Source organism: Miniopterus natalensis, chromosome 2 (assembly GCF_054644295.1).
Source record: "Miniopterus natalensis isolate mMinNat1 chromosome 2, mMinNat1.hap1, whole genome shotgun sequence".
Lineage (NCBI taxonomy): Eukaryota > Metazoa > Chordata > Mammalia > Chiroptera > Miniopteridae > Miniopterus > Miniopterus natalensis.
The window spans coordinates 181,838,933-181,853,606 of record NC_142082.1 but is presented as its reverse complement, the minus strand read 5'-3'; the positions used below and the strand labels follow the sequence as shown (position 1 = coordinate 181,853,606).

Sequence of the window (14,674 nt, the reverse complement as noted above, 5' to 3'; positions counted from 1 at the left end):
GTGCTCCCTTCACCATCCTATAGGTGCTCAGGGCCTCTTTTCTTTGGCGGTGTGGGTGGGGAGGAGGCATTCTGGGTGGGCTAGGGAGGGCCAATCTTCAATTTTTAAGTTATTACGATGTTCATAGATTTTGACGTTGATAATTATTTCAAATTTAAAGAATGGGATGCCAGCACCTCCTCTGTCAAACTTAAGGTCAAGAAAACATCACCACTGTTGATAAACGGGGACCACTTCTGAAAATACACATACCTTTGGCACTGGTCATAAACCTACAGACCACACCACAGGGTGCACTCTAACTGTTTTTAATAGCTGAGGATGTCCTTGACAACATTATATATATTTGCCTGTATCTAGACTGTGTGGACACCCTGTACTTGTGTAAGAAAAGCAGAGGGGGTGTGGCATGGGGTGCAGCAGAGGAGAAGGGCAAGGACACCCTATTTTCTGAATGATGCTGAGGTCAAAGGTTGACAATTCACTGTATACACACAGGCTAGACTATGTTCCTCTGCACACTGCATGTAGCCTGGTTGTTATACACTCACAGGAGGAAAAACAACAAATAAGGTTTCTTTTTGCAATAGCACTAAGAAGTGTAGTTAATGCAGAGACATGAAGTGTGACGAAACTTGGCAAAAACACTGGAGAAGAAAAAGGTTGATTTTTATTTTAACAAGCTATAAATGTATCTCGACTCCTAGCTAACGACCTTATAGATAATTAAAACAAAAGAAAAAACCCAAACCCAAAACAATAACCTACAAAGTGTCAAATGTTGAATCTGAACTCTGAGGAAGGGGGAGAGGGGACCTTTTCCACATAAAGACTCAATTGTTCCCTAACCTTCAAGATGGCTGTTCCAGCCAAGTCTGCGGAAAACATCCTGTGTACACTGCAAAAGCAAACAGGCTCGGCTGAAGCATTCTGCTCAGCACACAGACATCTTCATTCTGTTTAAGAGTCAAGATGCCAGAATATAAAAAAATAAAAAGTACACAGCATCCGAGGTCGATATGGAATCTGGCTGTTAACTCTACAAAAACTGCCCCCTCTCCCCAAAGTGGTGAAAGTGAGAGTGAGTATTTGTAACAAGTTAACAGCCTGTGAAATTTTAGTTTCTGCTAGATGTATTAGTAAAAGCTCTTCCAAATTCTTAGGCAGGAATTTCTTTTCCTTTCTTTTTTTGTTGCATATCTTATACACCACATTCAACCCACAGGAACTTGGAAGAACCAACTGCTAATTTTTGCTACATTCATGTCAGAAGAGGTGGGAAAGTTCCTAGAACAGGAGCTATAGTAATATAAAATCAAACCGCTATAAATACAACAAGTTGAATGGCAGTCAATGGATAATGCTAATTTACTGGGGGACACTGATGAGATAATTCGTCTGGAGCTTGAGCTTACAGCACTGCTAGTTAACCTCTGTGAATGTTGTAAATGAAGACTGTCAAGGGCTAGGGACTGAGGGATCAGAGATGCCACATCCACTTTTTCACAGTGTGTTGGAGATATGAACTTTGCTTTTTTTTAAAAACACCTAAAATTAGGTCATGGCACTGGATCTCAACTGCCAGAAGAGGTCCCCAGTCTGATGGAAGACATCCCTCCCTTTCCCTACTAGTGCTGCTTTTGTTTTGGCTACTCATGTGGTAGACAGAAACCAAGTTTGTGATGTATGAGAGATGGACACCTCTAGCCACTAGTAATCAAGTGTTTAAAGAAATAAGGGGAAACTAGGAAAAACTGGAAAGCTCAAATTTACATGATCAAAATGTTTATAAAATCAATCTGTGTAAAGAGAGGTGACCAGCAAGCCTCTGTACACATGCCAGAGTGTGGTGGAAGAGACAACGCTCCCACCAAATTCTCTAAGTGTTTTGAAGCCACATAATCTCTCAGCAGACATGGCTTTTGCCAAAGAATACCAGGGAAGGAAGTTTTTCTCTCCCATTACATCTCACTATATCCTGTTCTTAGGTCACTGCCAACCAATAAAGCAGAGCTTCCAGAAAGTTGACAAAGGAAAAAAAGAAAAGAAAGAACAAGGGCAGGGAAAGGGAGGAGAGGAAGGACAAGAATAGAAAAACACAAACCCCTTTCTATTGGCCCGACACAGACTTTCCAGATCACTCTAGCTGTCACACTGACACACCTGGAGAAGTCAACGCACAGTAAGGGAGGGCACCAACACAAGGAAAGATCTTGGCATTCCACATTTTCGAGACATAAAAGCATATTTAACTTCCTTGATTTCTGCTTATTTATTTTAAATTTAGCCCACTGCCTTTGGGGCCTGTCCAGAAACACTCCAATTTCCTTAATAGGCAAGTGTCTTAATGTCTGTGGAGTGACTGGACGACATGCACACACACACACGTGTTCCCCCTGCTTAGGACGCCTGGGTGTATGTACGAAGGCACTAACGCGGTTTTAGAGAAATTGCAGGCAGCAACGCCACCCACTCCCTTTACCTGTCGAGCGGGAGTTTCTTTCCCACTGGGAAGCTTAGATGTTTAAAAGAAGCTGCGGTCATGCTAGGGAATTCTGACCCTGGGCCCCAGGAGGGAATACAAAAGGAGAATTTGACATTACCCAAACTGAAAGGAAACACTCCGCATCTCCGGCTGAGGGGTGGGGATAATTAAGCAGCAGATCTTCAAAATAGCAATTAAAATGAGCACAACAGTAGCTGGGAGCGAAAAAAGTAAAATCACTTGTTCCTTATTAGATATTCTATTATTTTTGCCTCCTGTCATAACAAACGGAGGCAAGACAGTTTGTCTTCATTAACAGAACAGTCCATAGATACTTTTCCTCTAGTAATGCCTATATTTAAAATTTGTTCCAAAAATTATTAACCTATATTTCCTAACTCTTTACATAGATTCTCAGCAATCCAACAGTACTATTTTACAGAGTAGAGTTACTTTCTTTTTAAGCTGTTGTTTCTTTCTTTCTTCCTTTCTTTTGTTGGTAGGGCTGGGGGACAGGGAGAAGGGTTACTTTAAAAAAAAATGAGTAGGGGAGACTTCAGTCCGGTCTTAAATGGAAAGGAACAACGTATGGAATTTCCATTTATATACACCAAACGCTCTCCCGTTAAATTATGCTTCCAAATAAATCTGCAATAGAGCTCTGATGAAGCTCAGTCCTTCTCCTGTATTTTTAAAGATAATGAATTTACCTGTTGCTGCTAAATTGATCATTTTTAAAAAATATGTCTACATGTTTTAAAATGTGTGATTCCCCAGTATGACAATAACATTTGGAGACTTTTCTTTTTACATTTTCTTAAGTAAAAATTGTTTAAACTTTTTGAAGTTTCAGGAACTTGTAAAAGTTTATTAACAGGAAAGAAAGAGCTGTCTATCTAGGATAAGATACGGTTAAATAAACCATCTTCAAAAACTGGCTTCCTACCCTAGAATTCCTGAGAATGCTTGCAAATTTTAAAGCAGGAAAATAAATGTTAAAAACGAAAACAAAAAACACTGTTAAATGCTCCCAGAGTTAGTCTTCATCTAAAATATATATTTATATGTATATATATATATATATATACGCACTTTTTGGTCTTTTTTAAGTTTTTAATTTTTTTCCCTTTAAGCTTATGATGGAAGAACATTTTAGCTTCTCATGCTAATTTTACATATTTCAAATCCCTCAGTATGTCTTGTAAACAAGAGGGGCTTCTAGCACCCGGCTTTCACCGTAGTATCGTAAGGAACTCAACTAACCCATAGTGCAGGTCAAGGAACCAACAGGCTGGAAGAGTGGAGGGTGGGGCAGGACACGGCAGGAAACCAGAGCGGCAGGGTCACCACTGGCTCTTGGGAGCCTTGGGACATGCTCCTAACCTAGGGAAACTAAGAGTTAGCCTTCTGTAGGTGTCTGAACATAGCTGCTCTTCACCTGAAGGTCACCACGACAGGGTTTTGCTCCACAGAGAGAGCAGTCAGTGGGGCTGGGAGGAGACACTGTGTATGTGGGCAGAGGTGGAAGGGGCATGGTGGTGATGAAAACTGGAGAGCAGGAGGAGGGCACAGTTAGTTTTCTACAAGGCATCCAATGGGACCAAACCAATGCTGGAAACTCAAGTTTGACCACCTACCCACGAAGGGGTCATAAAGACTTGTAAGAGCGAATGCTCACTTGAATTACGCACGTCAATCTCTTTTGAGGCTAGGCTTATAATCAACAGGGTAAGCCGAGAGGACTACAGAATTCCCATTCTTTGTCTCACAAAACCACTTAAATGAGTTTTTGCCTTTACTATACATACCCACCCACCCACCTACACAAAGACACAAGCTGAAAGTCAAATACATTAGGCATTGTTATACCCTTCACTGAAGATGCTAAAGAAGAAAAATCCTTTGTCCTCACTAGCAGCAAGTTCCGGAGGACAGTAGAGGTCTGCTCCCACCAAGGGCTGGAATGGGCAGGTATTTGCTGGTACAGAATGTCGGCACTTTATGTTAAACAGTATAATGCAGGTTGGGATGTCCACACAAGTGCTAGCACGTTACCGGCATATGACCCTCCCCCCCATCTGCTTTGTATAAAGGGTACCCCTTCAGGGCTGCTATAGCTCTCTTCACAAAACGCAGTTTGATACATTTTGATTCCAACATAAGTACATACATGTTGGTGGTAACTGTGGATTAAAAGTTGCCTCCTACTCGGCCCAGAGTACTACTACATTGATGCTTTAAAAAGTCTTTAAATACCGAAATAAAAAAAGCAACATTATAAGGGAAAAAAAAAAAATAAGAGGTCAAAACCAAAAAAAGGTGCAATACTTAAAAGTCTTTGCTAAGTTATACCTGCCTAAGCAAAACCACATACACAGGAAATACACAACACAGAGAACAAAAGGAAACGCTTGAAGTACACACTGGTTTAAGAACATTCGTTAAGTAAACGTTTCTGTCAGTGATGGCCTGGTGCTGTAACACGCCACGGCCTGGCACAGGTAACGCTCAGCAAGAAAGGAGCAGAGAGGGAGAGCTGCGGATGCTTTCAGGAGGCTGCTCACAACTTACTTTTTTTCTGTTTTCACAAAATGAAAAAGAATAGAAATATTTAATTCAGCATTACCTGACTTTCTGATGAATTTCTCATACCTGATTAGACAAGAAAGGAGGGGAACACAGTTTTTCCGCTTTTGAGACGTCACATAATTAAAAACTATCTCGTCACCTGTTCCCATTCAAAGTAACGAAAAGGCCGCATAAAACTTAACAGATATTCAGATGTGCCTAGTGGCCACGCATTTTAAAAAACAGAAATAAACACACAGCTGCTCCAAGAGGTACCTCCTGCTCTCCTAAATTTTTGGACTTGGCAGTGCTCCACTCTACTGCTAGGTCAAAAGAAAAGCTAGAGAAAACTCACACTCAGGCTAATTTGCAGATGTAAAGGAGCTCCCTGCTTTCACTATTAAAAAGCACTCTGTTCATCTTAATGCAGCCCAAAGGAGTTGCTTTAGTATAAGCAGTGGCTCCCCATGCTTGTGTGTTCTCAATTAAAAAAAAAATAATAATAAAAGTAAAAAGTAGATGGCCGGCCAGCCAGCCTGCAGACTGTCAGCAACGCAGCTTTCTGAGAAACCAGGGTCAGGAAGGAGGAGGCAGAAGACACAGGCACACACACAGAGACAGAGAAAGATGCACGCGAATGCACAGGAACACGTGCACACACATACCAGAACGAGCATGCCTGGGCAGTTACATGTGCCAGAACACACTGGTATTTATCAACCAGCCAATCACAAATTTTTTCCTTTTTTTTTTTTTTTTTTTTTAGGTTTTTTTGTTTTTGTTTTTAAAGTGAGGCTCCGTCAAGTCTTCCCTCCCCCCACCCCAACAATTCTTTTGAATTCCCCTCCCTCCCAAACATGGTAGACCTAAGGACGGAAACACACCCAGTGCAAACAAAGTTAAAAAGCTATTTTTTCAGTATATATGTTTCTTAGCAACAACTTCCATATAACATGAAAAAAGTGAAAAACTAGAAACTAATTTTTTTAATTTTTTTGAGTTTAAATTTAAATGGTATGTGTACTTGCTTCACATTGTCTTTCTAGGTTGGCGTTCATGATTCAAGTATTTCAAGAGTGATATGTTCTCTTTTTGGATTCATATTCCAAACGAAAAAACTGAAGTTATAAGGGAGGCAACTATGTGCTCAGACAGTCTGTCAATGACCCACCTTTTTTTCTCTCTCCGTTTTCTTTTTTCCTTTTAAAAATGTATTTATTGCAAGTTGAAAAAAAAACGAAAAGGTCAAGTTAGTGCTGCTGCTGTTCCAAAAAAGGTCACGAGGTCAGAGTTGAAAGTTCTAAGTTCAGATTGAATCCGACCCTCCTCCTAGAAGGTCACCAGGTAGTAAAGGAGCAGGGCTGCCCATCCTATGGGGATCTTCCACAGTTGGGACTCCCCACAAGCTAGAAGAATAGTTTGGGGGCCCCCACAATGAAGCGCCAGCAAGATCGGCCCCACTGCTGCCGCCAGCACTGCTGCTCCACTGCCCGAGCCCTGTGGACCCACCGAAAAGATTCAGAGCAGGTCCAACGGGATCTGACTGGGTCTGGCTGGTCTCCAGTGACTGCCAACCAGCTGCAGGTGCACTCGGTGTTGCTGCAGGTGTAGGGGGCTGAGCTTGTGCCAGAAAGCGGCTAACTTCATCATCGGTAGCAAACTCAGCCAGGATGGTAGTGTTTCCCAATACACACCTGGAAAAAAGGGGGAGGGAGAGCTATGGGTTGAGGGAAACCTTAAAGCACACAAGGACTGAGTATTTCAGTCCTTCTTATACACAGTGCAGCCCTTTGACAAGAAGTGTCCACAGCCCCCGGATGCTTTTGAAAATGCAGAATCGCAGGATCAGAACCTGCATTTTAACCAGGTTGCCAGGTACTGATTTAAAGCATTAAGGTACCACAAAACCTCAGGATATCCAAAGACTACTCTAGGATACTATAGATCGATAGCCCTTGGTATGTGAAATTTATATGTCAAGAATGATGTCACCTCTTTCCCCCCCAATGGGAGATAAAAGATCACACACAGCATCAAGGTGACCCAGCTTCAAACACCTGGAAATGCTGCTCTGTATCAGTGGCAGGCTCACTTGCTTGTTTTGTGTGCAGCTGCTTATTGTGGCATCTGTAGCCACAGGGAGTCAGTTCTTTCTTGTTCACCAGTTTGAGAGTGGCAGGGAAGGGGATGGTCAAAATCTGATCCAGTCCCACCTACTTCATGGAAAACCCCTGCCATCCACCAAGACCACAATATTTCACCATCACCCACAAAGAAGCCAAAGTAAGCAGTTAGATACGATTATGAAAAGAGACTATAATTATGGTTTCACATTTTCGTAGATATTGGCTTTGTTTTATGGTACTTAAAATTTATTCACTACTTCACAAATTCTTCACTTGTGGAATTTTGTTTATCGGCCTATCATATACACAGGACAATCCATGCTTAGGCAGGTAAAGATCAGCCACCTCAGTACCAAACAACTGCTTATGCAATCATGTCATTTTGGGCATGTCTCATGCATCTTTGTTTAATTAAGCAGGTGCCAGAATACTCATGTGTACATCTTCCTGCGTGTTTATCTCAGTGAGCATAGGATAGATACTCACATGTGCAGTGCAGTTTGGGCCTTGGCCGCCTCCTGTTTGGTGCTGTATCGGATCAGGGCGGTGCCCTGGGTTAGGTTCAGATGGAATGTCAGCAGTGGGCCATGCTGCATGCAGATGGTTCTCAAGGTTGACCCATCAATCTAAGGAGTAAGACATTCGTGAGGTAAAATCTGGGGGGGGGTGTGTGAAAGGAAGTCAAGTGACCTTTTTTACATATGAGAATGAGACGGGCTTCTGGTTTGTAAATAATAGTATCAGTAAAGTCTGGGAGGGATGAATGAAGAACTCTAAGGAAAGAGTGCATTGAACACAGAGGTCTTAAAAGGAAATTTTAAGATATTCAAAGCACTGGGCTGAGATCTAATGTGACCATTTTGCAAATAAAAAAGTTTGCACAAATGCAGCTCAAAACAAAAATAAATGATTCAACCCATGGTCTATATTCTTTAAGAGGCAAACACGTGAACATGTGCTGATTTGTAGAGCTTTAAAAAGCAGAAATAAGATGCTACACAAATAAGAGTTTAAGAAAACATGCAACGTTCTCAGCATCATTACTAATGTAGTATTCTTCCACTTCCCCAGTTAACAATCTCACAAAGAGCTAGAGAGGAAGCCACAAACAAGAAAAGCACTGCTAACCATCTGATGATTTTGAGCAGGCACGGGGAACCTTTTTTCTGCCAAGGGCCATTTGGATATTTATAGCATCATTCAAGGGCCATACAAAATTATCAACTTAAAAATTAGCTATGAAAAAAGCTTCTAGATTTATTGAATTTCGAGTCCCGCCTGTGGCTGTGTTGGCAGGGTCAGACTAAATGATTTTAGGGGTGTACACGCTCAAAGGCTGATGTTCCCACCTGACTTAAGAGCACTGCTGGCTGCCCCAGCTCACAGACTACTCCCATGTCCTCTTACTCCTTTTGGCCATCTTAAGGTGAGACTGATTCTACCTGCTTCTCTGTCCTCTGCTGCCTGCTGCAAATGGGACCAAAAGTTATAGCTGCTTACCTTAGCCAGACTCTCACCACTAAGATGTACAGTGATTGGGGATAACTGCCCTCCCTATGACTTAAATGAACAAATCTATTTATTCACTCCGATTAATTTATTTGTATCAAGATCTCAACTATGTTTATTTAAGCTGCTCAGTCCAACATTTCAGTTCATTTCTTTGGAAGTGAACAGATTACTATTGGAAGAGCCTTCAAAAGTTGTGCTACTGGCGGCAGCAGTGGAAACATTCTGTGGTTTTACCATGGAAACCCTGCGGGATGAAACTGGCAGTTTCCCCACAGTTCTTTATAGAAAATGATTGGAGAAACAGCTCTTAGCAGTTTTTAAAGTGACAATTGTCTACAGAAGCATATCAGTGTAGGCCACTAGTGATTTTTCAGGACAGACGTCTTTTAAACAAATTTAGGTAATAAAAGGTAAATTTATCCAGGTCCCAAGGATTTGACCTTATAACCTTCTTTTAAGCTACAACTGAGATGAGTCTGCTGTTAGGCACTGTTAATCTTTAAAATGAATGAATCCTTTCTAATACAAACACAGCCAACCCCTATATTCTTTTTACATACACATATAGATGTACGTACTATTTTTCACATTATAAAACAGAAGTGAATAGCTGGTTGGCTTGCCCAGGCTCATTTCAATACAGTGTACCCCTTCTCTCATCCTAACCACACTATACCCACCACACAGTGTGACTGCTTTGAAATAATGAGAAAGATATAGTTTTGAGAATGGTTACAGAAAATATTCATGTTTCAGTCAACTGTTAGCTAAATAACCTGGGGCTTTTAGCTGAGTTATTAGTTACAGAGATTAAGAACCAATCCAGACTCCTTCTCATGTTAACTGTATTTAGGAAACTGCCATTCTAAACATGTACCATGAAATACAAGCCCTGGCTTTACTCCCCTCAAATGGGTTCACTGGGCAAATATATTTCCCCACAGAGGGTAAATACATGTTAGCATATTAAAGGAACTAAAAAGTCTCATAGTGAAGAAACCTGCTTAATTTTATTTAACCAAGTATACAGTTCAAACATATTAGGCCAGACACCTACTAATATCCCATGAGAACCACTATGGAAAGTGCTAGCTTAGTAAAGTGTACAGGAACCCGTTTATGAATTAAATGCTAGACAAATCATTCTGTGTGTCAAAGGCAGGGAGGCATAACTGATCCCTTTTAACAAGGTGCTGTAAAGGTTGTGCTGGCAAGTCCAAATGAAAGTTATGGGCTCAGTTTCGATGGGTTCACATAACGCTGCTGCAAATATGTCAGTTACCAAGCGACCAGTGTGAAGAGAGGGAGCTTTGGTACAAATGAAGTCCCACTACAGTACAAACAACCCTGTGGGCATGTTCTGATGATGGAAATGAGTAATGCGATCTACAAAGAGGGTAACAGAGAGAAAATCAGAAGTACCCACCAGGTAGTTAAGCTATGAGATAGACACATTCCTTCTGCAGAGGTAGATGATTAATTATTAATGAAGCAGGAAAACAGTTAATATCGAGCCTCAAGTCTTTGATTACCAACATAAAAATAGGTAACGTTTTTTGCATGTGGTTAAAACACTTAAACAGCCATCTCCCACTTAAGTTCTAGATTCTCACAGGCACATCTACATAGCAAGTTATCTCTGCTAAACAGAATTCACCAGGTAATAATGCCCCACTGTCACTATTTTATAAACTGCCCGTGTTAACATCACCATGAAGGCAGGCGTGAAGCTGAGTGGCCAACATCCCCCATTCAGCAGTAGGCTTTGAGCCTTGGGTGAGGAGACACACCCTTGCAGGCTGGACCCCTCTGCAGTGACAGGAAATACATGAGTTTTCGTGTCTTCCTACATCTGAGTTTCTCTCTCTTAACACAATTAAGTCCCATGTAGAAAATCACAAGACAGCATGGTTACCTGTGGAGTGAGATTGTGAAGAACCAGCCAGTAACTAGGACGAACTGAACCACCATCACTCCAGGTAGAGGCTGTAAGCAACCAAAAAACAGATTAGAAAGAAGCATTAAAGGCATGAGTGAGAAACATTTTCATAGAGCCCACATGCTGCTTCTCTGCTTGTATAAATCATTCTCTTTTCCATCTCACTCTGACCTTTATCTTGTCACTAAGTAGCCAGCTCTCTTCTCTTAGACCTTGATCCCTATGCACTCTTATGTCTTCTCTACAAGACATTTTCCTCCTAGAGCTCTCACTTTGCTGTCTGTCACTTTTATTCCATCAGTACCTTGGGGGTTCTTGGGTCCCTTTGCCTTAACCTGACTGCAATTTTCCACTCCAGAGATACTTTTTCCTCTACCAGCCAACCTGAATTTCCTCTCTGGTGAAGACTTCATCTTGTCTTCACCATTTGTGTTAACGTAAGACCCTTGTGTTTGAACAGTGATGCTCCTTTAGGCAGATCCTTCTCACCGGAGGCAAGCCGTGAGTCCTGTGTCCCCCACCCCCTGACTGATCGCGGTGCTGTGCTGCTCCAGGGAGATGATGGTTTGGGGTTGGTCAGACCAGGAGGCGGGCGGGGCAGCGGTGTAGTGTTCCTTGAGGAAATATGGTTTTTCCACATCTTGTTGGAGAGATGAGTGGGGTTGTGTCCTATGGGATCTGGGGACCATGTTGATTTGTAATCAGGGAACTTTGCTGTAAGAAAATTGAGGAAGGAGTAAGGTTAGATAGGTCATCTTTGCACCAAATACACATAAATTTTGGACTTACACACACATATATTTATTTCTAAAAATAGCAAGTACGCATTTTAAAAGCAATACAAAAAAATATTGTTTTTTGAGCTTATTATATATAAAATTGTCAAGGACTACTACTCTGAATTGACAAATTAACAAATGGACTAAAGATTTAATAAGGTAACTAATTCCCCACTGCTTTCTTAACTAAACACAACCTGAAAGGGAAGATAAATTCAAGGAAAGTATTCCTGAAGCCGTTAGTCTTTCAGATACAGAATGTGAACCTAGCAGAACTGAAATATTCTAGAAATACTTATTGACTTAATGGAAAGTACATTAGAAAATGACATTTTTCTCGATCCAGAATATTAGATATTAACATTCAAACACATTTTAAAAAATACAATCAACAAATATTCACTAAGGGCTTACTATGCTTTAAGACACTAGTGGGTAATATAAGCAGTTATTCTCAAGAACTTCAAAGTCACGTGGGAAGACAGAACAGATGAACAACAAAATTGGTGACCCCACGGAACACCACATATGTTCAAAACACAGGAGAAAGACAATGCTGGGCTGTCAGCAAAGGCTTTGCAAAGACAGGTCTTGAAGGATTTACATAAATAGATGAGCTCAGAGAAACTGGAAAATATAAACAAAGGTTCAATTTATACCCTTTCTATACCAAATATGTTTTCTCCCAATTCTGGCTGAACCACATTTCACAGGGGCAGAGAGGTAAAGGAGGCCATAAAGGTAGGCTGGGGGACTGATTAAGATAGTAACAGTAGGTTTTGCAGTAGATTCAGTATGTAGTGTTTAAGCTAGGGTCTAAAACCTGGGTGACAGCAAACAGAATGGAACAGAAGACATGGATAAGAGAGATACGACGACAGACTAAACCATGTGTGGACACCATCACTGCTTGGATCTAGAGAGCAAGGGAGAAATGAAAGAGCGATAAAATGCTGAGATTTTGTGACTTAGTGATACATGGGAGCATCACTAAGAAAAATAGTTTAGTTAAAAAGGAAAGATAATTTTGGAAGTGGGACAGTATATGTTCAGTTTTAGACATATCTGGGGCGATTCTTGGGTCATCTCTCAGGTGAATGTCCAATTGTAGACAAACAGATCAACCTGAGATATGGGCAGTTATAGGAACAAAAGAGTTAGGTGAGAATGAGTTTTTACATGTAAGGAAAAAGTCCTATAAAAGTATAATGTAAGGTAGAAGCATGAAATACTGAGTTGGTTCCTTTACACATGCATTCAGGGATTTGAGGCAAGTTATATCAGTTCTTTGAACCTCGGTTTCTTCATCAACAAAATGGGTTAACACCAGGACCTCCCCATAGACTTTAGTGAAGGTAGGATAAAAATTCATGCTGAGCCCTGGCTGGTATGGCTCAGTTGGTTGGGCATTGTCCTGTGCACTGAAAGGTTGCTGGTTTGATCCCCAGTAGGAGGCATGCAGGAGGCAGCTGATTGATGTCTGGCTATCATACCAATGTTTCTCTCCCCCCTCCCTCTTCCTTTCTCTCTCTCCCTAAAAACATACGTATATACGTACATACATACATACATACATAAATAAATAAATTCAGTAGAAAAAAATCTTAAAAAGAAAAAAAACCCACTGAATTCACACTGACAACAATGTGGTAATAGCTGGGGGGTAGGTGGAGGCGGGCAAAGGGGGTAAAATGGGGACAGAAAGAGACTTTGCTTGGGGCTATAAGCGCACCATGCAGTGTGCAGATAATGTTTTATTGAGTTGTACACTTGAAACCTGTACAGTTTTGCGAATGTAAGTCATTCCAATAAATTCAATTTTAAAAAAAGAAGCTCGAGATAAAATACTGAGTGATGAGGCAGCACATGAAGTGAGAGAGGGCACACTGGGGAGCTGAACAGGTGACTTCTGAGTGAAGCCTTCCAGTTCAGTCCCGCTGCCATCGACTGTAACTTCATGAGACACCCCAGCTGACCCCAGCTGCAAAAGAAGAACTGCCAACTAGGCCCTGCCCAGACTTCTGATCCACTGAGTCATTAGAAATAAATAAGTCATTTACTGTTTTAAAAAAATTCACGCTGAAGGCTTAGTATGCTGCCTGGTTTGCAGGAGCATTCAATAAATGATAGATTATTGCACTGCTGAGATGATACAGAGGTAGATGGAAAGAAAAAAAATAGAAGACAATTAGTAAGGTCATTAACCTGCAGTGCCTTAGTAGGTAGCTAAGGTTTTGTCTTATTTACTTTTGCCTGGACAAAGAACAGAAGCCTTTATGACTTTAATGGTTTAAGGTCCAATTTTCGCAAGACCAAAGTGCCAATTACTAAAAATTTGTCTTCCAATCTGTAAGGCACTGTGTTAACTGAGTGACTTCAAAGGCTCTATTATATCTATTAACTTCCATTCCCTATTGTCTTCCCCCCAAACCCCAAAAAACAAAACAACAGAAAAAGGAACTCAATAAATGTTGGTAGAATTAATAAAGGTCCTCTTTTTCCCCTTGGCCATCTGCCCTTACTCAGCCTTTTTTTTTTTTTTTTTAAATTCTTATTTATGGATTTTAGAAAGAGAAAAGGGAGAGAGGGGGAGGGAGCAGGAGAGAAACATGGATTTGTTGTTCCACTTACTTATGCATTCACTGGTTGATTCTTTTATGTGCCCTGACTGAGGATCGAACCTGCAACCTTGGTGTATCGGGACAGCACTCTAGCCAATTGAGCTACCTGGCCAGGGATGCCCTTAGCCTTTGTCTGTAAGTGGAAGGATTTTAGAGAAAAGCAAGCTATAATTGGCTGCTGAAGGAATAACCACCTGGACTTACCTGGTTCTTCCCAGGGCTCTCGATTCTCTTGGCAGATTGGTCAAAAGAAAAGCACTTGTGCCATCAGCATATAATCTCTGCCCTCTCAACACCAACAGCTTCCTGCAATTATGTCACCATCTGCCTTGTCCTAAAGCTGTATGTGTCTCATCCTGCCTCTCTGACACTGGAAGCTCCTTGAGGACATGGCCAATACAAGAACTGTGCCTCCATCTACACTGGCTTATGCTCTTCAACTACTATAAAAGTATTCCTTAAGGAATAAATGCCACCCTAGCCGGTCTGACTCAGTGGTTAGAGTGTCAACCCTTAGACCGAAGGGTCCCGGGTTTGATTCTGGCCAAGGGCACATACCTCGGGTGTAGGCTTGATTCCCGGCCCCGGTCGGGGCAAGTGCAGGAGGCAACCAATCAATGATTCTCTCACATTGATGTTCTCTC

General features: G+C 41.4%; 1 protein-coding gene across 4 annotated transcripts in view; it reads right to left on the bottom strand.

Moving 5' to 3' along the window:
* Positions 1 to 398: 398 nt before the first annotated feature.
* The window catches only part of TNRC6B (trinucleotide repeat containing adaptor 6B), a 203,752-nt gene continuing 189,476 nt past the window's right edge, over positions 399 to 14,674 (bottom strand). For all 4 annotated transcript variants that reach the window (XM_087814937.1, XM_016205300.2, XM_087814936.1 and 1 more), the window contains 4 exons: positions 11,120 to 11,344; positions 10,607 to 10,677; positions 7,666 to 7,805; positions 399 to 6,747 (listed from right to left, as the gene is read on the bottom strand). In XM_087814937.1, the coding sequence (XP_087671063.1) occupies positions 6,360 to 6,747; positions 7,666 to 7,805; positions 10,607 to 10,677; positions 11,120 to 11,344 (824 nt within the window). In that variant the 3' untranslated portion in view covers positions 399 to 6,359. The remainder of the gene's footprint in view (positions 6,748 to 7,665; positions 7,806 to 10,606; positions 10,678 to 11,119; positions 11,345 to 14,674) is intronic.